This window comes from Pituophis catenifer, unplaced genomic scaffold (genome assembly GCF_029215685.1).
Source record: "Pituophis catenifer annectens isolate HBS135680 unplaced genomic scaffold, rPitCat1.0.hap2 SCAF_1, whole genome shotgun sequence".
NCBI classification, from domain to species: Eukaryota; Metazoa; Chordata; class Lepidosauria; order Squamata; family Colubridae; genus Pituophis; species Pituophis catenifer.
The window spans coordinates 101,839,828-101,866,118 of NW_027256881.1; the positions used below are offsets into that span (position 1 = coordinate 101,839,828).

The window sequence follows — 26,291 nt, forward strand, 5'->3', positions numbered from 1 at the left end:
GTCTAATGAGATGTTTGCAGCTGGGGAAGCTCGGCGTGCTAACAGGCAGGGGAAAAGATGGCTTGTGGAAGGGTCGCTGCACACGTGCTACAAGTCCTCGACTGTTTGGGCCAGCAGACCTGCTTGTAAAGGAGCTGATCCAGCATTAAAACGTTAGCGCTTAGGTAAGGGGAGGCGAGGCGATGGTACGCAGTCCCCCCGCTCCCCCCCATCCGCTGGCTCGGCGCGGTTGGGTTGCCCTGCTCTGCTCTGCTCTGCTCTCCTCTTGAAAATCAGCTGAGACTCGAGCGGCGTGCACGGCTCGCCTGTCATATCCCTCGCGCGCTCACTCGGCTTCGGCTAGGGTGCATGCATGTGTCGTGTGCACGCGGGCATCTGTGGCACGGGATCCACTCTTTTCACGGGCGCTTCGAGCCACGGCTTAAGTTTCTCCAGCTTCAAGCTAATTAATAGCGTCTTCTTTGGAACTGTTCGGTGTCGGGGGCAAAAAAAACAACAACAAAAAAATCCCTTCCGCGGGTTTTTTGTTTTTTGTTTTTTGTGTTTTTTTTTTTAAAAAAACCGTGTCCGTGAGACTGACACTCTGTGGGTGTGTGGTGAGTTCCGTGTTTTTTTGTTTTTGTTTTATGAGTGCCTTAAATATGAGTGCTTTAAAGATTTCGCATGTCCGTGGAAGTGCACTTTCCCCATTTCTGAGCAGCGGAGAGGTGTGTGTGCATCTTCTTGTGACAGCTGCTTAATGCAGAAAATATATAGTACCGTTCTCATCATTAATTTCCTTTCCTAAGACTGATTTCTTGGAGCTGTTCTCTCTGATCTATTTTATGTCTGAATATTGGTGCTGCTGGTTTACAAATTTTTCCGGACATTTGTGAGAATTGGTGAATTGGTGTTGTTAAGCTAGGTGGTTTTCGCTTAGAGAATATGAAGCATAGAACTTATATTTAAAAAAACAACAACAAAATCTGTGATTTAGCAAATGATGTGCTTGCCTGTGTGTTCTTTTTTTTTTTTTTGTCTTTTGAAAACGTTTATTGCAATGTGTGTTTAACAGCTATTTCATTTTACATCTTGAAATGAAAATAGCTTTTCACAGTTTTCTTTTGTGACCAGGGAAAAGCCTCTGTTGTTTAATAAAGCACATTATTACATTATTAAGTATACCAAGGAGATAATGTGAGTAATTGAACAATGAGCATCTTTAGAAGTTGGCTTTCCTTTCCTCTCCCACCCCCTTGTCACAATAGTTTGTAAATAAGCACCCATGAATGGATTTTAGATGTCAGTATGGATTTTTTCCCCCCTCTTTGTGTGTGACGTTTTTTCTGGAAATGCAGATTTTATTTTTGAACAAAATACTTTTAGATTCGTGATCAAATAGTCTGGAGAAGCAGATGCTTTTTAAGGTGTGTGTGTGTGAGAGAGAAATCTATCTCTAGTTTCTCAGAGAATTTGGAGGAAAAGCAAGGCTGGGAAAGACATAAACAAGAATCTCATGTAGTAAGTTGGAGTGTACAGAGGCAATCCTGAAAGAAACTGGATTAAAATATTTCTACTGTTCCTAGATTGGTAGTCATGGCTATTTCTAGTGTAGAGAAGCCTTTGGAGCTAAATACCACATAAAGGGCAGTTGTGGTTTCTAACCAGTGAAACCACTACATGGTTTGGATTTAGATCCAATTAATTAATATTTTGTTCATTGGTTTTCCTCCAAATTATTTTGATAGAACCTGTCTGTGAATCAAAGACATTTAAAATTTCTGCTTTGAGAAATGCATTGTTTAATATATTTCTGATCTATTTATTTGAGTATGTATGCATTTATTTAAAGAATAATTTTTTGGAAATTTGACTTTGCTTAAATATCATTTTATATTATTTATTTATTTATTTATTTATTTATTTATTTATTTATTTATTTATTTATTTATTTATTTATTGCTGGAAAAGGACTAGGACAGTAGTTTAATTTCCATATCTGGAGCAAAAAAAGAAAAAGCAAATATATCTGGATTAGATTAAAAAAAAAATTCAAACTGAATCTCCCATCAGAATCAATTCTAATACAGAGCTTTGTATGAATGTAGCAGCTGGATGTATTTGGTATTTTCAGAAAGTTGTTTGAAACATTTGTAAGCAGAACACTTTTTACTACACAGGTGGATGCCATGGAGAACAGAATAAAAACTACAAATGGATATGTGAGTTTGAGCAGCCTACAGCAAGAGTTTATATTGTGAATGAGCAAACAATGACTACCCAGCATAAAAGTGAGACTTTCTCTGAGGCAGTTCCTAGTTTAAGTAATACATTTCCCCAGAGACAGTTCCCAGTTAATTTTCACCCTTGTTTTTCTTTGCTTCTTCTGTCCCTGTGTAGACAAAATAGATGATTGAAAGTGAAATAGCATGATGTCCTTTGCAAAACCTTTTCTTTTCCTCTTAGAGATGGGGCTTACTGAACTTACGTTAAAAATGAAATAATACAAAAGTCTCTCCTTCCTAATCAATCTGGCTTGATTGATTATTATTTTCAATAATTTAAACTGCCAACACCCCAACTTTTGAATATATTGGATTTGAAAGATACTAAATTTTTTAGCTTCTGAATACTTTTCTTCCTTCAACCTACCCAGGTAGTCATGATACCATTCATCATCATCATCATCACCATCATCATCATCATCATCATCAATTACAGGTAGGATTAAAAAAAAATCTTCATGGTTGAAGTTCTTTTTCTTACCTTGTGCCTTAATTTCTTTAGCATGGTATTTCATACTTCTTTGCATACTGATCTTTATGCTTTGCTTAATGGGGCTTACCTTGAAAGTGAACTGTGCAATGAAGATGATGTACACATGCATGCACACCTATGTACTGCAATACAATTTTCCCTCTCAGATATTGATTTAAATATAGTTTCCAAAGGATTGGTGTAACTTGCAGATCATGCTTCTATCAGGCCATGATAACTTGGCAGAACTTCTATGTTTAGAGACAGTGTACCAGATGACAGCGGGGCAGAAACTAGAGAGGCACTGTCTGATTCACATGGCTTCCTGACAAGACTTGGTTTGGCCTCTGTCAGAGGTAGGATGCTGGGTGAACCAGATATTTAAGTTTTTTTTCTAATGGAGGAACATCATTACTTTCTTGTCAAGTGAGTTTTGTTTCCCTGTTTTGTTACAGCTGCAAATTGAATGCAATTGGACAAAAAGGAGAGCGTGCTTTTAAAAATATAGTTGTTATCTGTAACAGGTAAGCCCATCCCGGGTTATACAAGGATGCTCTCTCTATTCTTTGATGACATGAATTGCTACAGGGCAGTTTTGTTTCCTGCCATGCACTCGTGCATGACCAGGTGAAGTTGTAATTGAGGAACTTATGGGACAGCTTTGGCTTATCTGAAATTAGAGTTTTTTTAAAAGTCATGCTTTATTTCGTCATTGTATTAGCTTCCACTTCTTTTGCATGGCATACACAAGGGTCTCTTCACAACAGTCCCTTTTGCTTTCACAGGTACTTCCTTTCTTGAGTAGATTTCTCTGGCTGCCCCCCCCCCAAAGAATTTTCAGTTCCTGGGTTTTTTTTTTTTTTTTTGTTTCCTGATTATTTTCATAACAGCCTTAGGAGTTCTATTAGGCTGCCACTGAAACAGAGTAACTGCCCCAAGGTGAAGAGATAAGCTTCAAACATGGTTGAAGATCTAACCACAGCATTAATTTGGTTCTCTGGGAAATCAGTTACATGCACATTTATATATACACACACAGAGCAGAGAAATAAGAGAAACCATTTACACTTTCAAAGGGATCATTGCAGAACTTTATCTATCTCTAACTCCCCCCATTATTAATTACAGCAAGAATAATTTATAAGGAAATCAGAAGCTAGTGACACTGAAATCTCTTTTAAACCTTCTGGCTGATTAGCAAGATATACTGTTCTGCCTATGGAAATCCATTAAATTCTGCAACTAATCATTCAAAATTTTATTTTTCCTTCCTTAGAAAGAACATGGTATGTAGAAGAACATCTTGTTTAATTATATATTAACAAACTAAAACATTATCTTCATGGTCTGAACATTAAAATACTAAATACCCTTGGAGTTACAGTGTAATGTAAACATCTGTTTCTCTAGCTGTATTCTCTGATTGGCTCAACCTACACCCTCAAGTTAATTATTTTATTTAACGTACTGTTATTGAAGTTTTGCACTGAGCAAAATGCACAGGGAATAATATATTGGGACAGATCACCTGAAAATTTAAATTATGGAAATCCCTATGAGCAGAGGAAAATACCATCTGGGCCACATAGCCTTTTCAACGGGACATTTAGTGGCCTATCAAACCATGTTCTCCCTTAGTTTGCCGTCCATCAAAAATATACATAACAAGGAATTAAAATATTTGCCATCAATGAGTTCCAATCATAGAATACTGTGCAGATTTTTCTTTTTGCATTCATATATTTTAGAGCTGCAGAGAGAGAAGATACAGTCCTTTACAAGTATCCATTCCTGAACAAAATGCTATCTATATTTATATCCTTACAAACCTAAGATACATATTAATGCCTAATATTCATGAATCAGACATATATAAACTCTATTTTACACTGTCAGATCCGAAAGTTACTTGCATGGCTAACAATTGAGAATCATTGTAGCTACAGTTACATACATATATAGATAAACCAGAAAATACCTGGTATGCATATTAGGGATATTTTCTCTATGTACTTCATGAAAAGATGATAAAAGCAGAACTAAATATGAGATGGTAGACTAAATACCTCAGCAGCAAAAAAAGATCCCACTGAAATGTTGTTGGTGAGTGTGCAGTATGTCATTTTTCATTGAAGGCTGAAATATCCAATAAATACTAAGCCATTTATTTAACCCATCAGTGAAAAGCAGAAGCAATTGATTATGTAATGATATAAAAATTAAAAACCTAAAATGTGCTATATAAATTATGGGCAGAAGCAATCATCACCACTGTAAGTAATATTGCTACATTACAATTGAAAGCTAATTGTGGTGTAGTTAAAAAACTCTAAAATGATGCAGAGGAGGGTTTTTTTTCCAGAACAAATCAAATCACTTTATTTTGGTCCTTGGACCAGTGATTGTAACTGTGTTTGCATAATCATGAATTTTGCTCGCTGCTGTTCTGCTATGTGTGATCTAACTGTAGTTAAAAATAACTTGCCTGTTTGCCTTTTTGTGAACTGATAGATAATAATGCCAGGGATCATAAGCATAGATCAAAAGATTGATTCATTTATTTTTTCAAAACAGCTAGCCTTTTAAGGAATTTCATCTGTTAAAAAAACAGCCCAAAGGAGCTTTAAAGAAAATACAATCTTTAGTACATGCCCATCCTCTTTTGGGCTATATATTAGAACTTTATTTATTTATTAGATCCTATAGTGTTTTCATATAATAGATACAAAATTGCCAGTTTTCAACACCATCACTGGATATTTCCCTGAAGATAAATGTTATGTGAAAGAAACATAGTCAAGTCCATACCACGGTGCTACAAAATGGACTTACACTATTGGAAAATGCTAATGTGATGAGAAATGTTCTAATCACAGGTATCACCTAGGTAACCAGAGATTGTAAAGAAACTTTAAAAAGATTAGCTATTGCTATGTTAATTATTTCATGAAAGATGACGGACGTATCTTTATTGCCTTCTGAAGCAGTCAGGATATGAAGCCAGATTCTGTGACTCTGCTATAGAACGCAGGTTGTTATGTCAATACCAGGTGAATAATTCATTTTGTAGTTCTTCTAGCCTCCAAACACAATTCATGCATTCAATTGGAAAGATTGCCTGCTAGTGATTCCTATCTCTCAGATGGGAAGTCAGCCTCTTCTGTCATCCAAACGCTGGGACAATTTCGTTTTCTCCAAAGGGAGAAGCAGGTGATCAAGTTACTCTAGTGCTGACATAAGAAGAAGAAGTGAAGGCGTCTGGAAAGGGACGGCTGACTTTTCACCTACTTATTTTCCCTGGAGATAATGTTTCCGAGGAGATGAGATGGGAGGGGGGAATTCCTTTGAGCTGGAGTAGATTAGGGGTAGAATGACTTGGAAGATGGCCAATGAGTGCAGGGGAGTGGGTATCAGAAAGGGAGGGTTTTGGGGCTGGAAGTCAGTGTTGGCTTCGTTTGGAGTCAGGTTAGGATGTCGTGCTCAATAAATAGGAGTTTTTTCTTCAAAGATTTTATTTGAAATACATTTTATTCGAGACGACCTCGAAACTTGACAGCCCTAGGCAAGTGTGACAATTTCCTCCAACCATCTTCCCTTGCAGAAACATTTGCATGGAAAGCCTAGCTTCTTTTTCACCATTCCTTTACATTTGTAGGCACTTTTACCCTAAGTATAGACATCCCCAATCCTACCCTCACAGCTTGCCATAAGTCATACAATAGCTCTGTTGGACCTGCCACAACTTAAACCTCCAAACAGAATCAATCCTTGGATCCCTTTGTTGAGAAAGGTAGTTTATTAGAGATCAAGTGTATTGCAGTATTGCAAAGCCAGAACTGAGAATCAAGCGCCAAAATCCCTAAGTTCTACTTTTCCCTCCCTTAATTATTTCTCATTGCCCACCTCGGTATAACCAATCAGGTTCAGGCAAGATGTTTTTATAACAGTCAGTCCCAGCAGAGTTTGGTATGTGGCTCCTTCCTCCTTCCAGCTGGGGTGACCTTGAGGCAGCGTCTCGAGGAGATACAGCACTTTATTTCGTTTTCCCAAACATTCTCCCCCTTTGTCCCCCCTCCCCACAGTTCATGGTAGTCTGTCACCGCATAGCAGCGAAGCACAAGCAAGCATAAGGTAGCAGCTGACAAGCTCTTTTTCCCCTTTCACATGATCAATTGCATGAAGTAGAGTGTCCAATATGGCTAATGTTAGGCAAGATATGCTATGGTCTGGATAAGCCAACATGTATGGGGGTAACAGATACATTTTACTCTAGAATGCATCCCACAAATGGTCTTTAGCTTGACAGCATGCAGACTGGGTTCATTTTTAGCTGGCTTTTGGATGTAATAAAATGTTTTATTTGACTTGAGTGTCCGTATATATTTATTTTTAATTCATATATTGGATGCATACCTTACTTTTCCTCCCTGAGATACACGGTACTTCCTCCCCTTGTAAATACTGAGCTAAAATGCACACATTTATCATTAATGTTATTGCAACTCTGCACTAGCCATAGCAGGAGAGGAGTATTTTGCATATGTTCTGATTCCATCTGATAACCTTCATGCATTTTCCTCAATTAGTGACAAACGAGAGGCATCCCTAGTATGCTCCGTCATGGCTGAGTAAATATTGGAATCTATTTGCATATTAAGTTAGCTGTAAAGCAAAATGTATCATTTTTAAAAACTTCATAATGCGTCTAGTTCACCATCTGTATGAAGAGTTACATTTCTGAGAGCCTATAGCATTTGCAAAAGATAACTATATAATATTAAAAATCTATTAAGCATGTACATATATTATACACACACAAACACATATATACTGTTTTTTATTGAGTTTCTCATACAAAGATTTTAAACAAAATGTTAGCTTTTAGCTAAAGGGAGAAGACTTCACTCTTGGGTGTATAAGAAGCCTGAAATCAGGCATCTTCTCTTTAGTGAGGATCTTATAGACTAATTGCACAGCTCATGAAAAATCGTAGTTTGCTACCACCTGATATATTGAAAAAAAAATGGCTTGAATCATCTATAGTACTGAGGCATAAACTTATAGGGAGTGGTTGGGTTGACCCTATGCATGAATCTAAAATTAAATGAATGACATTATCTCCTAATGTTTAAACCCAGTAACTAGATGCTTGAATCCAACAATGGAACAGCTCCAAGCTCTTACATTTGAAATTATTTTACATTCTTGTTACAGCAGGAAATATGTACAAATACATCAGTAGTGGGATTCAAATCCAGTCGCTACTTATTTGCTCGTGGGTGCTTGCACGCAACGTTTCTGCGCATGCGCAGAGACGTCCGGATGGGTGGGCAGAGCCTCCCACCGCCGCTGCTACTGGTTCGCTCGAACCGGGGTGAACCAGTAGCAATCCACCACTGAGATATATATTTATCCTTTGTCTCAGCTGAGCACCAAGGATATGATAACAACTGCCAAGATTTATCAAGGTCTGATCTTTGAAAATTACCCACTGCTCTCATCCATGTGGGAACAAATAACTATGTAAAGAATTATACTGTCACGATATTCAGCAGAAGCTAGAAAACTGTCAATATTTTAATCTGGATTCCTGGACTGAATCAGGACTGTATTTGATAGATGCAATGTCTTTCCCTTATTCTAAGATTAGACAATAATAAATCTGGGCTACTAGTTTAGAAATACCTTCAGTCCCAAATATATATCTTCATTGAATAAAACATCATCCATCACTAGGATTACTATATCTAGGGGGGATTAAAACAAATATTCACATCCATTCCAACAAAGGGTATGTTGATTGAAACATAAATTGATTGAAATTAAACCAGGATATACTGGAAAGGACCAAATTATTTCCAGTAGATCTGTAAAAGCCTCTGTCTCGGGTGAAATCCAGCAGGTTCTGGAGAACCGGTAGCAGAAATTTTGAGCAATTCGGAGAACCAACAAATACCACCTCTGGCTGGTCCCAGAGTGGGGTGGGAATGGAGATTTTGCAATATCCTTCCCCCAGGAGTGGGGAGGAAATGGGGATTTTGCAGTATCCTTCCCCTGCCACGCCCACCAAGCCACGCCCACTAAGGCACACCATGCCCACCAAGCCACGCCCACAGAATCGGTAGTAAAAAAAATTGGATTTCACCACTGCTCTGTCTCTTAATTATCTGAAAATAGAAGCAACAAAGTGGCTCCTCACCCCAACCTAAATTATACCATTGATCTGAAGAAAATGACAAAACTAAGAATGGGCTTTAAATTTAGTTAGACATTTTAGTTCTGGTGGTTGAAATAAGGTCCTGGGCTCAAAATTCTTGAATTCTCCTGCTTATTTTTTCAGATCTTCACTGGTAGATTTGGGGATTCTGGTAAAGAAGGAGAAAAATGTAGTTGTTCCAAACATGAAAACTATCCATCCTTGACTAGGATATGCCATTGTATACTTTAGCTCAATTTTGTTTTTATCGAATGTTTGAGGGATTATGTAGTCCAACTCACTCAGAGGCACCTGACTGAAGATGGTTACATTAATGTGTAGCAAATGAAGAATACCCTGAATTAAATCACATTAAATATAATTGTTCTGAAAGGACGAAATTGTTTCTTTAAAATGGAAGGGGAGGAAAAATCACGAAATGAAAACCTGCTTCTTCTGTATACTGTATGTAGTTACCCAAGATGACTATAAAATATATGTAAATATTAAATGGTGGATTTAAGAAAGATGTTCTCTGATGTCAGGTATGTTCTTATCCATAGAAATGAGAAAATAGAGAATTATGCATATAATGTAGATTTAATAATACGTTAAAGCGCGAGCTCTTAACCTAAAGTCCATGGATAGATTTGGATAAATTTCAGGCAGTTCATGAATTTGAATAGGAAAAAAAAACCTTTTTATATTTATTAAATTCTGACTGAATAGGAGCTTTTCATTCAATAATTTAAATTGGCCAGGAAGTAATTTATGGTGTTTAAGCATCCAAAAATGTTTATTAAATTCAATAAATCTCACTATCTAAAATTATTATATCTTTAAAAGCATGTTATTATTGTTATCGATTTTGGTTGTGAAGAATGATGACCTATCAAAAGAGCTGAAGCTTTTCAGCATGGGAACATTCTCTATCTGAAACATCAGAGCAGTTAATCACATTTGCTCAAAATTGTTTGCGCTTCATGCTTCTTTGATATGGCCCAGTTTTTATTTTGGGGCAAAATAAAAATAAAATAAAATAAAAATGATCCATTGATCTCTGTCTTGATAACAATCATCTCTTTTCCATCTTCCCCCATGCATACAACCACCGCTTGCCTTCATGGTTTTATCTTAATGAATGTTATTTTTTTGTGAAACATTTTAAGCCAAGGAAATGATTGTTGTTAAAAGATATTTAAATATAAGACTTGGAGAAGAAATTTGTGTTGATGAAATGGGAGGACACTCACCCAGGCCAATGTAAAGCAAACTCTTGCTTCAAAGCTGTGGTATCATTTATTTCAGAGCTTGAAACTAGAAAGAGATGGCAGGAGGACTACTAGCCCAGCCTCCCCTGTGATTGTATTACACATATGTTCTTCCTTACAACTCTCTTCTAAAAGCCAAAGTTTATCACTTGTGCTACAGTTACAGTCTTGCAAGGCTTTAATCATATTTGCCCCAATGGGTGTTTGTATTTTCTGTTTATTTTCTGTGCCCTGGTTTTCATTTTATTTCAGAATAAAAATGAATGTGGTACGTTCTTAAATGCTGTGCTCCAGACAATTATTGTCGGTCTGAATAAGCAGAAAGCAACGGGTACATAAATTTGCAATACAGTTAACAATGATGTGTTAGAATGCAAATTAAATTTGATCTCTTACAAATTTCAATGAGCTCCTTCAACCTCTTTTGTGGCCCTTTCTTGTCAGAATGGCTTCATTTATCTGCCAGATATAGCTGCAAATATCTGGGATGTATTCCCAAGTTTCCCTATGGAAGACTTGCTCACTTTTTATGATTAGATGGTCTTCTGCTCCCGTTTCCTCTTTATAGTGGCAATTACGATGGTTGTTCCAGGAGAATTCTCATGCTTGAAAGGATTTGTCGTGTATTTTTAACAAGAGGCTTTTGTGTTTTACCTTACTTGTTTTTCCCTCTGGCAGAAAGTTTGATTGCATCTGAATTAATCCCATGTCTTTTCAAAGTGACAGGAATATATTAATTGTTGCGAATGTTACATGTCTGAGGTGAAACAAAACTCCAGCACTACCCCTTTAAAGCAATGTCACCTACTATATAAATCTTTGGACTGAAAGAGAAATATGGGAGAGCAGTTCTGTTCTTCACATTGCTCTTGAAATTATTCTGTGACCTTGAAAAATGTCCTTGAAAATGCAGCATCTTCTGCTCAGCAAACTTTGGTAGCTCATCTGGTCTGGTGTCCATCTGATCCTACATTTTGTCAGATCCCCAAATCACTGAGTTATCTTCAGTCTCCTATGCATAGTTGGAGAAACTCCCTTTGACGTACAGCTCATTTCCTTGCCTATTGTGGTGATTTTGGGTGCATGTTTACTAACCACCAAGCTGTTCAATTTTTAAAATTAAGATAATTTAATTTAACCTTTTAGAGTAAGATTCATAAGATTATTTTGTTAATAAAGTGAATTGTCCTACAATTTTCTTGGGATTTTTTTTATTGTCCAGTTATTAATAAATAGAATAGAATAGAATAGAATAGAATAGAATAGAATAGAATAGAATAGAATAGAATAGAATAGAATAGAATTCTTTATTGGCCAAGTATGATTAGTATTTCTAATTTTTTTTCTGAAACAATTGAGCAAGTATAGACACTTCTTGTAGCTTCTTGAGGAATATGGGCTCCAATGATGTTTGGTTAGCTCAAGCTAATTTTCTGTTCTTACATAAAGCATTTTTTTTTAAAAAAGTATGGCTGTCTGCTTGAACTCTGAAATGGTTATAAGCTTTTTCTCTCTCTTTAGCCATTCATTACTGTAGCATTTGATTATCAGTCCTGGCATGCACTGAAAGAAGAAGGCACTTTCCTTTTTGAAGTACTTCCAGGTATTTCCAGAGGAAATGTTTTGTATGCTACAAATAAAGCATTTTACTGGGGAGGTGGCAAGAAGAGTCCAGATGTCATCATCTTCTTGTAACCCTTTAATATTTTTCACCCTTCTTCTCCCCAGGAATATGTGAAGGAGGGAAAGATGGATTAACTGCATAGTGCTTTCTGAATGGTGATACCCGGAATTGCTTGTCTGGAAGCTCTCTTAATCATTGTCCCCTTCTTTGAGCTTTGCCTCAGATGATGTACTATCTGGGCTCTGCTGAGACCTGATTCATCTATTTTGTTTAAAGGACTTGGTGCAAAATTTAATTTCAACCATTTCTGTGAATTAGAGACCATTTTCACCATTTGAGAAGATTCCCTAATTAGCTATTTATTTTCTGTTTTTATAGGCAAACAGGTTCCTTAGATGTTCAAAACGAAGTTGCTGTTGTATGGAGTAAGCAGCTGGGCAGTGAATTAGTGTTAACAGTTTTAAACAGGTGTTTTAGCTTGCCTTTTTTATTAACAGAAGTGATACAGATGGTGACATTTGTGTAAAGTCAAGCAATCAGCATATCTATGTGAAATTTATTTTCTATGAGTGTCATACACCATTTTTACTGGACAAGGTTCTTCAGTTTGAAGACAATATTGCAAAATGAATGTCTTTCTCTGTGTATCTTTCTGTTTCTCTGTATATATTGCCAGCAATGTTTACCCAGTTAAAAGTTTCTTTATGGCCAGAACCATGAGCTGTATGATGCTACCCAGCACATCCAATTATTGATACTAAAAAGCATGTCCATTCAGCACTGCTTCAATTAATCTGTGTATGTCAAGCCTTTAGAACTTGTAGTATTAAAAAAAAACCGTCCATAAAATCACCAGCTGAGCTCTCCTAAATGAGACTTGACCTTATATATTGAAAAGTAATAGTCAATGAAGTATAATGTTATGAAGGTAGGATAAAAAAGCAAATAAATAAAATATTTCTTTCCTTAATTTTACTTTTAGTAAAGCACCATCTAAAAGTACATCTCATAGGTTTCTCTGACGTCCTTTCATATATGCTTTCCCCCCCATCTGCATTTCAGTTCAATCAATTTATCACAGTCTTAGACCAGAGATCAGAACAAATAAAAATGCTCAGTAAATATACAATTAAAAATTCTAGTATAAAATAATAAATAACTAAAATCTACAATACACATCCACATTAAGCATTTACCAGTTTCCCACTTTAGGCTGATGGACTAAATTGCTTCCGTCTAAACTCTACAGTTATATGTATACTTCTTTTACCATCCATCAGCCTGCATATACATAAAATACAGGTTATGTATCTATGTACATATTTGGATAGAATGAAATCTGAAAAACTATGGATTTTTTTAAAAAAAGATAAATTATTTTTAATCCTGCCCTTTGATTTACACTTTTTTTCCATGTCATGCAAGTAAACCTCTTACTTTCAAGAGATTGTCCTGCTAGATGCAACAAGTTGTATTTTTGCCTTCATTTTTTAAAAAAGGAGTGGTTTTTACCTGCTGATTTCAACAGCAGTGGATTTGATGACCTGCTGAACAAAGTACTTATGTTTTTGGTATGCCAGGAAGGACATATTCACTTGTCCTTACAATTAACTAGTAAAAGCAGGAATCATAAATGTCAATCATGCAGCTGTTTCACCAAGTGCTCAGTAGGCCACATCCAAGAAAATTGTCCTCCCCACCTCCGTTTGTGGTCAGTTCTGCAAATGACAGTTCACTATTTCAGCAGCCTCTCTTTTCATTAACCTCAACTTTGTTAAAGTTGGAATAACAGCATTTTACTTCTACTTTCTAAAGTTGGCTTTTGTTCTTAGGTGCAAAAGTCAAGCACTGCCCTGCTGTTAGTAAGACAAAGTATTTTGTGCTGTGGGAAAAGTCACTTAGTTACATTCTATAGCTAGCTGTGTGTCTTCCTTTAGTAAGGATCCATTATTTGAAGGCGGTCCAGTTTAGGTTTGGATTGAAGTAGGAAGAGAGGGGTAGTAGAACAGTGTCTTGAAGCTGCTCATCCACAATTAACACCTGATACTAGCATGAGGATAAATATGTAACCATTTCGGTCATAATCTTCCCTGCAATGATGAGATACACCTTTCTATTTATATTGTAGCCATTCTTTCTAAATTTGCAATTATGCCTGTCAATTAACATTCATGCATAATGTAAACTATTTCACTTTTTGAATGATGCTTTTTCTTTTTAAAATTCAGTCATCTGAATGATTGTGTCTCACTGTAACATCATCGGCTAATCAATCCTTCTGCAGAGATACAGATGTATTCTGACAAGACTGTTACCAAAATAGAGTGCTTTGAGTTCCACACTGGGCTAATTGATACAATTCCTCAACTGTAAATTATCTGTGTGTAATAGTAATATAATCAGCTAGTTCATAAAAGCAAAAAAAAAAAAAACCCGTTAAAATGATGACTTTTAAATTAAATGATAGTTAGAGAAACTCTTCTTACCTTCTGTGTGACCAACCTACAGATTTTGAGAGTACAGTATAGAAATATGGACATGGGTGTGGTACAGGCATACATCCCACTTCAAGAGAATTGAGAAGTGTTAGGTATTCCCATGTTACCTAGGGTTTAATTTTTTTGGAAAGAAAGTAACAGAAGCTGGAGAAGCAGTGGGGTCATGGGCTCACTTTATATACCTTTTAAAGGTAGTGACTGGTTAGGTGAGCACTCTGTTTTATTGTTCAGGCTTGGAGCCTCTGAGGAGTAATTTAAGCTTGGGATCTCGCAGCAAAAAACATCTCTGGTTTACCAGGTGGTAGTAATAATGCTGGTAAAGTGGCTTGGTTGATAATTTAAGTAGCTAGCAGATCCAGAAACTCAGTTGTAGCCTTACTTTGTCTCAGTTGATGTCCGCTGTGCCATCAGAATCTGGGGGAACAAAGAAAGTGTAGAATTTGAAAAGTTAAAGAGAATTGTGATTTCTCCATCTTTTCCCTCTCAAGCAGACCAGCATGTGGTCATGCTTCTTGCTAATAAAGACCAAGCTTATGTTGGGCATTCAAAGAGTGAAAAGAGAGCTGCCCTCTGGGTTACTGTTTTATCAAAGGTTGATTTAAGCGTCTCCAATTCCAGCCATGTTTCTTCAGAGCATTGTGTTTCCAGATTAGATTAAACACTTAATCTTGTTTCAAGGTCAAGCAGGGTTTGATTAAGTTTTCTGGTCTGACTTTATGAGATTAGAAATCACAACTGCACCTTTTCCCTTCCTGAATCGGAAAAGCACTGGTTGTATTTCACTCGTTACTGGTCTGGAGTGGTGGTGAAGGAATGCTTTTGTTTTCAGGGAAGACAAGAATGGAGATGGGCACTAAGCTTTAAATATGAGCTGCGATTTTCATTTTGTTCTAGAAAAAAATGCTTTAAATTTGAATTTGTTCTTTGAAAAACTATTTTTAGATTAAAAAAAAAATAACCTCACTGGTTTTATTTCTAATTCAGCAGAATAGTTTAACAATACAGTTGAATTAATTTCTATCCAGAATTTTTTTTGTGAGGGCTGGGGAACATATTCAGGAAACTGAGGATATGATTACAGTCTAATTTTGAACAGCAAAAGGCTGCATTTGATTTCATGCACCCAAAGAGTTCTGGACATGAATTTTCAAACAGTGGTTCAACATTGTAATATTTAATAGGGATCTGATTTTACCAAGAAGAAGAGAAAATGAAAGAAAAAAGGGAGCGTAGAAGCCATTTACTAGGTTTTGAATCTGTCTTTAAAAGTTGCTTTCAATTATTTTGGTACTGAAAATAATAAAGCATGATCAAATTTGATTTGTTCTTAATAAGGGTATTGTGTACTATGTAGTTTCATTGTTGTATATTTGTCATTCTTGATACTGAAATAAAATTAGTCAAAACCAGGGAAATTAACACTTTAGCAGCAGAATAGATCAAAGCTATTTTATTTCTGTAGTTGGAAGCAACTGGCCTTTTAAATCACAAGCCAGCCTTAGATGCCCAGAGAGAGTCTCCTGACCCCTGAGAACCAATAAAGGAAAAGCAGGAGGTTCTGTCAGGCTTGGGGGCAGGAAGAGTTTTGGGGTTTGGAGAGAGTTGGCTGAAGTTTTGGAGGATTCAGGCAAGGTGGGAACTTGAGTTGTTTGGGTGTAGCTAACCTGGCATTTTTTTTAAAAAAATCTCTTTTTAGTGTTGTGTTGTGTACGTCACACCTTATCCTCTTTTGACACCTTTATTAAAGTTTATTTTTGTTTAAAACTTGGAATTGACTAGTCTCTTCTGGTACCTATCTCTACTGGGTTGATCTGCAGAATGATAAGGTTATGTTTTGATTTCTGTCTATATTTAGCCAGACCCAGTGTGGGGTGAGGGTTCCCCCTTCAATCACCTCCTGTTCCCAGAGGGGTGAAACTGGTTTACAATGAAAGTTCCCTAGCTATGGGTCACCCCAGAACTGAAGCACTGCAGAGGAAGGAGGTGGTTTAACCCTGAATGTATATTTTCCCTTATTATAGTTGTCCAAACAGTTGCCTCACTTAATTAGAATTGTGCTTAGGATAAGATAGGATAGGATAGGATAGGATAGGATAGGATAGGATAGGATAGGATAGGATAGGATAGGATAGGATAGGATAGGATAGGATAACGAAGTTAGAAGATGATATTTAAGCTTCAGATTGTGAAGGGCCTGTTGAGAACATTTGCAAGCTGCTTCCTAGGTTCTTGTAGCAAGAAGTCCTCACTCCAAATACCTTGGAGAACTGTACCTCTTTTCCTGGCTCTAGGGATCTATATTTAGATGCTGAAGTAGTGATTGGTCTCTTTTTAACTATTATTCATAAGTACTTTTGGGTTACACAACATATAGGCAATCAAGGCATGTAGCTAGGGAGTAGAGAGCTCCCAGCCAATGGGTATTTGATCCCACCTCTGAAATTAATAATACTTCATTACAATAGTTCTCATATACTTATTCCCAATCTAAAATCAAAGTTATATAGTTGGGAGAGGAGTGATACTGCTTCCTTATATTATCCATCCATCCAATGTGCATCTCAGACATGTCATAGCAATATGAATATAGGTACAATGATAAAAATGATAAGTTTTCAAGAGGTATGTGTTCAGGTTACTATTTTGGGGAAAAATACTTTCTCCCTGGTATTTTAATGAAAACTGTTTGATGCCCGTAATGTGATTTATAGCATATTTCAGTCATCCCATTTTTGAATTCTAGAAACAAAGAACAGTTATTTAGATTTTTGTTTCTTTTGAAAATGTGCCTGTAAAATTTATTGGTGCTTTCTAATAGTTCAATTTATGTAAAAGCATTCAAGCAGAGTTTAAAGGCAAAATCCACTTTGTTCCATATCTGCACTGGGGCAGCAACTACATTAAGATGATAACAGAGCAAAGTTCAGCTCTACATCTTTTTCTTCTTCTGGCCAAAAGCTGAAAATTGAAACATTGATCCATCCAAACATAAATTTCAAAAGCCAAATGTCACAAGCAAGATAAAACATCATAGAATATTCCATTTCACACTGTTTGTCTGCAATACTTAACAATCCAACATGTTCTTTATTAGTTGAGGGATATAAAACAAATACCATTCTGATCATTTGGTTGATCCTTTATTGAAAGACAGAGATTTTGTGTAAACCAATAACAGGTCTAATGGCTTCATGCATTAAGAGGCTGCAAGGAGAACATGGAATCAATGAGACTGCTACATTCAGCATTTCAAATGTAAGAACTCTGGCAAGGATAGAAAAGAACCAACAATTCATCTAGAAGTTTGTGGGATGACACAGCAAGTACAGACTTTGCAGAGTGCCTTTTTTTTGGTGTGTCTTTTACAAGCCTGGAGGGCATGTCTAAATAAAGTATGAACATTTTATATAAATCCTTCCATCACTCTTTTTGAGAGATACGAAAAAACTAAGAAATCTTAAAACTGTGTGAAGGACAGAAAGAGTGACGGTTTTAACCAAGAAATTTGGGATAAAAATGCAATTGAATTCTGAATCCCAAAAAACCGTTTTGAAAAATCAACTTGAAACAATCTTATGTTCTCGAAGCTGGATCTTCTTGTCAATTAATGGTGCATGAATGCTGGGTAGAATGTGCAAAAAAAGACAAGCACATTAAGGATGCTGAATATTTTATTCTGAGTATGTTAATTTTTTTGTCCTGAAGACTGACAAAAGCAACTAACGAAGTATTATCTATTAGGTTTCATAACAAATATTATCAATAGTAAAATACATCACTAAATACATGATTTACCTGCAATTTCAATTCTTTTGCTATTGTTTGTGAAGCAAAAGAGGAACAGGATGCTCGTACTGCAAAGCAAGATGGCATTCAATAGAGCTCTTTGGCATCTTCCCCACCTGTTACTAAGGCAAGCATATGTGTGATGTTGTGATTAAGGAGCTGAATTAGGCGCAATCTTGGATTAAGTCCACTTCAGCTGTGAAATTCACTGTCTGATTTGGGATTACTGTCTCTTGACTTACACTCCCCTATATTGTAATGTTGCATGGTGTGGATAAAGGATGAAGGGAATTTCACACACATGCCCCTGAACTTCTGGAGGGAAAGATAGGAGAGAAATCTAAGAAATGTAGAAGAAGAATGAAGAAAATGTGGACCGACGAGTTAAAGGAAGGGGGAAAGAGCAAGAGACTTCCTCTGTTGTTATTTAGCCTACTTTTGGTTCTAAAAATTGTTTATGCCCAAGAGCATGATTTAGTTAAAAGCAATGTTGAAAACAAAACTAATTTGATATAAAAACATATGGTTTGTTTTCTGTCTGGTTGACATTTCTCCTGTAATTTTGTATTTGGAAGGCTTCCATGGCTTGTAGATTGTGCATTTTCTAAAATACATGGATATGATCTTCAGAATGTGCCTGTGAGTGTACAGGAGCCCAATTATTACACATGTTGGCAACATCTTAAAGCAGCCCTGGAATGAGGTTTCCCCTGAGATCAGATGGCTGCCATCTTAATGGTGTTCTGGAAGGACATGAAAACCTGGCTATGGGGGTTAGTGGATGGACAACCACCTCTTACAGATTTTTGTGTTCTCTGGATTGCTAACTATTCTCTGTTTTGAAATTACTTTTGGTTTTTCAAGTTGTATTATTTATTTGTTCTTCTATGTTCTTTTTACTTTATAAGTTGTCCAGAGTCAGTTGGAGTCAGGCAGCATAAACAAATTGAATCAAATAAATAAATTCTGCAGCTGTCTTTCCCGGCTGCCATATGATCCCAGGAAAGTTTAAGGTATTATTGCTTCATAACCACAAAGAATTGCTTGTTCTACAAATGCTGTTTGTTAGTTTCATTAAATGTATTGTGGCCATCCACTCCAAAAGACTTTGCTGAGAAAAGGCAAAGGCAAAATAGCAAATAGAATACTTCTGTGCAAACGGCATTCATTTCTCAGTGTGACTTAATGTGAAGGGTATGAGAGGCCTGCTGTGGAGCACCAGCATTGTGTTTTGTTCCCGTGGAGCCAATCAAATGTCTCTGGGGAGCCCACAGGTGGGACATGAGAGAAGAAAAATACTGTTCCTATTTGCTGAGGGTAAGAGAGAGCCTTAATGATGACTTGATACCTTTTGGTTCCATGGATCTGTACTGCATTCAGTATGTAGCCCATATGAATTTTCCTCAGACTAGGCAGGCCATTTTGGGATTTTTCCCTTAACTTCTATCCTTTTGCAGTGAACTTTCCAGTGGTAGAACCACTTGTGACTGTTACCATTATCTTTTCAGATGAATCAAAACAAGCGTTACAAAGCAATAAAGTACAATCACAAAATCAAGAAACACATTTTAGATGTCAAATGTAGAGAAAATGAATGCATCTAAGAGATGCGAGATTGAATTCGGGTTGGTCACTAGGACCAGAGATGTACTCTTCCGAGCTTTTGGACTCATGCTGGAGCCCATCTTCAGGGAATTTCTCTCTACTGGAATACATGCTTTAGGCTGTCCTGTGAGTCGTGTTTATGTGGTGCCTTCCTATTGGCTGAATGGTGTGTTGATGGCTGGTGATAGGCTGTTTCCTTGTGTTTCCTGTTAACTGACAAAGGGCCCGTCTCCCAAGCTTCAATCACTTCCCTGGCTATCTTTGCATGGCCAATGATCTTAGTTGCTGCAAAATTAAATGTGTTTCCTTGTTCATTGCAATGTGAGGCTACCAATAAGTTCAGGTTTCCTTGTCTGACCGCTCACTTGTGTTCTTGCAATCTGGTGGTTAGCTTCCTCCCCATTTGCACTACATAGTCACAGGGGCAATCCATGCAGGGGATCTGATAGATTACATTGGAAGTATCTCCCATCTCCAAACAATCTTTGCAATGCATAATTTGTCCTTGTATGGTAGCCTCTGGGCAACGTGCGATGCCCACTTGCAGATCTCAGAAGCTGCATTCTACAGCTTCTGAAATGTTTTTGATGTATGGCAGGGTGTGCCATATAATTTGTCTTTTACCTCCTTTTCTTTTTGTGCAGGGATCTTGTAATAAATGCTTGTCGGTATCCATTATGCTTGAATTGTTCATGTAGGTACTTTCTCTCTAGTTGCTTAGCTTGCTGGGTACTACAGTGAGTTTTCACTCTGCTATATAGTGTTCTGATGCAGCTCTTTTTGTGTGACAGTGGACGAAATTCAATCTCACATCATTATCCTGGACACGTAGATTTGCCTTCATTTGCTTCTAAGAGAATATGCACCTATATACATGCAGATACTGGTGGAAGGCTATTTAAAAATCCCATTGTGTCTTGGTCCACCTGAAGACATCCCAGGAAGCCACCTAGGATTTGTTACCTAGAGAATGGCAGGCAGAACAGATCTGGGCTCTAGCAGTATCAGGACCCTGGAGAGTTCAAGGCAGTAACTGTAACCTGGGTTGACAATGAAACTATGGCTCCAATACCTGTTGTGGCCTAAAAAGGCTAAGTGTTGAATCTAAGAGCCGAGGTGACGCAGTGATTAGAATGCAGTACTGCAGGCTACTTCAGCTGACTGCTAGCTGCAGTTCAGCAGTTCAAATCTCACCGGCTCAAGGTTGACTCAGCCTTCCATCCTTCCGAGGTGGGTAAAATGAGGACCCAGATTGTTGGGAGTGATATGCTAACTCTGTAAACTGCTTAGAGAGGGCTGTAAAAGCATTGTGAAGTGGTATATAAGTCTAAGTGCTATTGCTATTGCTAAGTGAAACAGCTTTTAGCTTTTTCTGAAGCCTCAAATGCAAGTTATTAGTAACATACTTGAAAAAAATTAGGGGTAATACTGCAAAATTTGGCTTCCCTTTGATCACATAGCTCTGATGTCTTTGAAAATATTGCCTTTATTTGTAATAAACACTGCAGTTCTATTGAATCCAAACAGTTGGGAAAATGGACATCAATATCTCTGACTTTGGCTCAAAATACTAGAAGCCACACATTCCATGTTGCTTATCCCCAGTTTGATAAACAGTCATTGGCTTTTATCTGTACTGACAAAAAAAAATCTATGGCTTGAAGTTTTGAATAAGAAGGGACATAGGTTCATTTATACAGTAAATATTTGATGACCTATTCCAGAAAAATCCACTACTTTCAGGTTTGTATTCGTACATTTTATTTACAGTGAATTTCAGTGCTATGCAGATATGAAAAATGTTATAAGTGTTTGGAGTGTCTGGGCATCATCAGTGCGATTCCGTGACACTTTAAACTTTTCCAGCTATTTAGCATGACCACCATCACTCCTGGTTACATTTAACGTGTATGTTAAACCATATAGGAGTTTCTGACTATTGTTAAGAAGCCATATAGGACAGAACGAAGAATGTAGTAGACAAGTTCACATTAATCAGCCAGAGTGGTTTAATGGAACATGCACATTTTGCTGTATGAATATGTTACCTGGAATTTTGCAAAGGAAACAAAGCGAAGTATTTAAAATGCTTCAAAACCAATTTGATACTGAAATCAGCATTTCCCTTCGATATACATTATGACAATATTGAATTATAGTTTCATTTTACATTATTAGCTTTTGCCTTTTTCAGTATTCATTTTGCAGAACTCAAGTGATGTTTTTAAAGTTCAAGATGCCGCAGAGTTTTCCATACAATGGCAAACTAAGAATAGCAAACGTACAAACACAATTAGGATATGAATTCCAAATACATATATTTTTTCTGATGATTATTTCTCCTAAATCAGCCCAAGAAGTATTTATTCGGTACATTTAAACTTGATGGTATTTATTTCCAAATAAATGTGTTGGATGGTTTCAGCCTTCAGATTTAAACCACTGGGCTGCTGTAGTTCAAAAAAGGACAATAAGCACAATAAAGAAAAGGCAGATAAAATTCAAGGAGGTATTTATGATTTGCAGATTTGTGTTCTGGGCACAAATAATAAAAACTGTTAGGGCTTTTGAAAAAATACAGCACCATTTATTTTTATTTATTTTATTAGCTTGTTCAAACAGTGCTCTCACAGAGCAACTTGTAAATTATGCTGACACACTATGTGATTAAGGCCATAATAAGGTCCTTCGTGCTTGCGGTCACTTGACTGAGAACATGAAATGGAGCTTAACCATACAAACCTTCCAATTTCAGTAAGATATTTTACAGGTAAGGTTAAGATTTAAATGCCAAAACTCCGTTAAATTCCAAGCTGCACTTTCATTTCAATGTCAAGTCATGAAAAATAACTATCTTGGTTAAGTAAATAGTTCTGAATTCTTTCTAAAAAAAGGCAGATGTTTAAGGCTGGCCCAGGAATTTAGTAGATGGGGCATTTGTCTCATGTTTCAACCTTGACATAAGCATCCTGTAATCAGTTGTGAGGAGTATCCAGCTCCCAAGAATATCTTTTTTATCCTTGCCCATTCCCCTGTGGAATGCTGTTCCTTTTGGCTGCTCCTAAGTGCCAAATTTTTATATCTGGAGTATTTGCTTTATGAGACACCCTGTAATTATAAATAATAAGTACTGGGCTTTCATTTTAGATGCACAGACCACCAATCACATGTGGAGGTCATCTTGAACAAGTGGTTAAGGCACCAAGCTAGAAAGCAGGAGACTGTAAGTTCAAGTCTTGCCGTAGCCATGAAAGCCAACTGGGTGAATTGGACTGAGTCATTCTATCTCAGCCCAATTCACCTCACAGGTTTGTTGTTGTGGGGAAAATAGGAGGAGGAAGGTATGTTGGATAGGTTCATTACATTGAGTTATTTGTAAAAATAATAAAGGTGGGACACAACCAACTAACCAACCAACCAACCAACCAACCAACCAACCAACCAACCAACGTCTGTGCGTCCATCCATCCATCCATCCATCATCCATCCATCTTGCTGGGGCACAGTTTCCAAATTCAAAAATAAATCATCAAAGAGAAGAGCAGAGCAGAGAAGAAAGACCAAATCACCAGTTTCCAGTCAAATCCCCACAGAATAGGAAACAGCATCTTGGCAAAGCAATTCCTGCACTCCAACATTACATCAGTTGGAGGTTTAAGCTTGGGAACCAAAAGAAAGTATTACAACCCACTCCTTCATTAAAATTCATCTTGCCAGGCTACTCTACAGCCTTAGATGCTTTTTTGATTTAGAGATAATGAAGACAGCTCTCTTAATGGTAAATACTCCTTTGGCAACAGTTAGTTGTCTATCAGTTTATTGCTATAACAATAATGTCAACAGCATTATTGCAGCCTTCCTTCTTTTCAACAGATTTCCTGTAAATTCCACACACAAACAGACAGGTTAGTGAGACTTAGTTTCTTTGACAGAGCAAAAGGTTATGAATCATTGGTAGAGAAAATTGTGCTTCATAAACTAAAGAGTTACACAGAGAATATAAAGCGCACAACTGGAAATAGTTGGGAGTGAGGACTAATGAGTTGAGCAATGAGCAAAATGGCATCCTCAATGAAGTCTATGTCATGGTTGTCCCAAAGGTGCTTTTTCAAAAGGCAACTGGACTTTCTTTGTTTTTCCTTGAAGACGTTTCTCTTCTCATCCAAGAAGCTTCTTCAGTTCTATTGATGAGAACTGAAGAAGCTTCTTGGATGAGAAGTGAAACATCTTCAAGGAAAAACAAAGTGCAGTTGCCTTTTGAAAAAGCACCTTTGGGATCATCCACAAAGCACGGCCGTTGCTCTTTGTTATGTAATGGAAGGCCATAGAAGCTGAAGAGTAAAATGATAGAGACATAATGTGAAAGAAGAGAAGTATAAATAATCTACAGCCAGAATACCAAGCCAGCTATAATCCAAGCTCCTTGTAGCTTCTTGTAACTGTCATAAATGTGTTTAGAAAGTGCTTAAAATTCCAGCAGTGCAAGTGTAGCCTGGCTTTACAAGACAATACATTTAGAACAAAAACATTGTAATGCGGGCTGAAAACATATTGCAAGATAATAGAGTGAGGCATAAATGTAGACTGTTTACTCTGATGTGAAATCTCTTTGAACTGTCCTTACACTTCTACCTGTCTTTGTGATTATGTGTGTATATGTATTTTTGAATAGCAGAATGCTAGGATAGGAAATGATATCTTGTAACTAGTATTGTGCTACACATTTTTAAAGACCTTAAAATATCAGTAAATCTTCTGAACCTACATTTAGTGTATTTAATTTATAATGTTATACACCCAGGTGTGTGTGTGTGTGTGAATCTGAATTTGCATCTGTTTTCTTGTCCACCAAAGTAGTGATTGAATATTTATTGAGCATTTATCACTGTATTTTTTTTAAAAAAATGAACCAATAATTTTGTAATGAGCAATTTGTTCAGAGAACTTTTAATCTACTTATAACCTTCATAAGTGTACATTCCAGAGCTTTGAATAAAGCTATAAAGATAAATACTTAACCTTCAGAATGAAAAAGGCTCTTGAAGATACACAAAACTATTGGGCAGAAATTACTTGGTGCTAGGTAAACACGATCACTATTGTAATGTTTAGACAGAAAATTAAGATTTGCTTTTAAAATAATTAAATTAGCCTTACGTTTACAGAAAGCCAATAAAGGAAACTGTTTAGTTTGTGGACTGAAATACTGACTCTATTGATTGACTGGCCCATTGATTAGATTTAGATTCTCTTTTTACCTGAAAAAGGCATGTGAGGTAGCAAAAAGAAGGGGAAAAATCCTTAAGACAAATGAATTCACAACACAAATAAAAAAAACAGAACACTGTCTAAGCTATATGTGACCCTTATCAGCAGCACGATGTTGTTGTTTTTTCATTTAAGTTTCTCCAACAGTGGGAAACAGTGTGAAGTCTCAGGAAAACCACTGCTTTTTTCCATCTCCATCTATGAGCACTTTATTGTCTCTCCATCAAATGCAAGATATTGCCTCAGAGCCAGGCTGCACAATTGTGGCCCTTTCACTGCTTAAGTGTAAATAAAATAACAATAATTTTAAATAGGAATTATTAAAATAGTAATGAAAAGTTTTTGATGAATATTCTTGCAATTGAAGAAGAAAAAAACACCATACCCCCTTCTTCCTCTATTTCTTAGTAATGTTGGTATTCATTATATACAACACAAAGATGCTGGGATGGTTTCTTCTTTAAATATTTTCTATTTTTAGGCTCCCCCCCCCCCACATGCATGGCAAGCAGAGAGATCTATGTCACCTTGTCAGCTATATTTTTAATATATTTACTTTAAAAAAATGATTCTGTCTGCACCTTTCTTGCCTGTAGACTCTTATATCATCAATTCATTGCCATAGGCTGCTAGTCTTCAATAAAAATGTCAGACCAAAAGAACAAAGGTAAATCTGCAGCAGTGGAAATTGGTCACTTTTACTCCTCCGGGCCTCTTCCTCCAAAGATGCTTCCCAGCTCTTCTGGCTCATTAACCAAACCTTAGTGAGAAGCATATTCAGTTGCATCTCTTCTTTCTGTCACCTGAGTGTTATACTTCCAAGAAACATCTCCTGAAGAACAGCAAAGTGTCATTGTTGGTGAATATGACTTTTTTAAAAAGTGCTGCAAAATGTCACCAAGAACCCATTTGCTCTGATTCCCTTCTACCCTGAAGGCCAGAGCAGAGGTGTTCAGAAGTAATCTATTAGGAAGTCCTAATAGATCTAGGGAGGATTTGTCCTCGGGTGTTGGGATGACTCCCCTGAGTTTCAGCTTTGTTTTTTTTTTTTTAAAAAAAACCCTTTAATTGTGAAGCCTGGGGGTCGGTCCAGCCTCAGTACAATTACAGAACAGATAATCATGCAATGAAGAGCAGAAAATACTTGTTAGCCAAGTAAGAAATAATCCAAGACTGCCCAGGAGTTTGAAAGATCCCAATGGGATGATAGAAAGCATCCCAGTAACTAGTTTAATTTTGGTAAATGGTCCTTTGGTAAATCCTCCACTCCTACCATGGCAGCCATTTTGTAAATGGGAGCCATTTTT

General features: G+C 36.9%; 1 protein-coding gene across 1 annotated transcript in view; it reads left to right on the top strand.

Annotated features, from left to right (window-relative positions):
• Nucleotides 1-739: 739 nt before the first annotated feature.
• The window catches only part of SCML4 (Scm polycomb group protein like 4), a 70,318-nt gene continuing 44,766 nt past the window's right edge, over nt 740-26,291 (top strand). Inside the window, exons 1-4 of the mRNA XM_070953590.1 lie at nt 740-755; nt 2,160-2,270; nt 2,636-2,672; nt 6,802-6,824. Of these exons, the coding sequence (XP_070809691.1) occupies nt 740-755; nt 2,160-2,270; nt 2,636-2,672; nt 6,802-6,824 (187 nt within the window). The remainder of the gene's footprint in view (nt 756-2,159; nt 2,271-2,635; nt 2,673-6,801; nt 6,825-26,291) is intronic.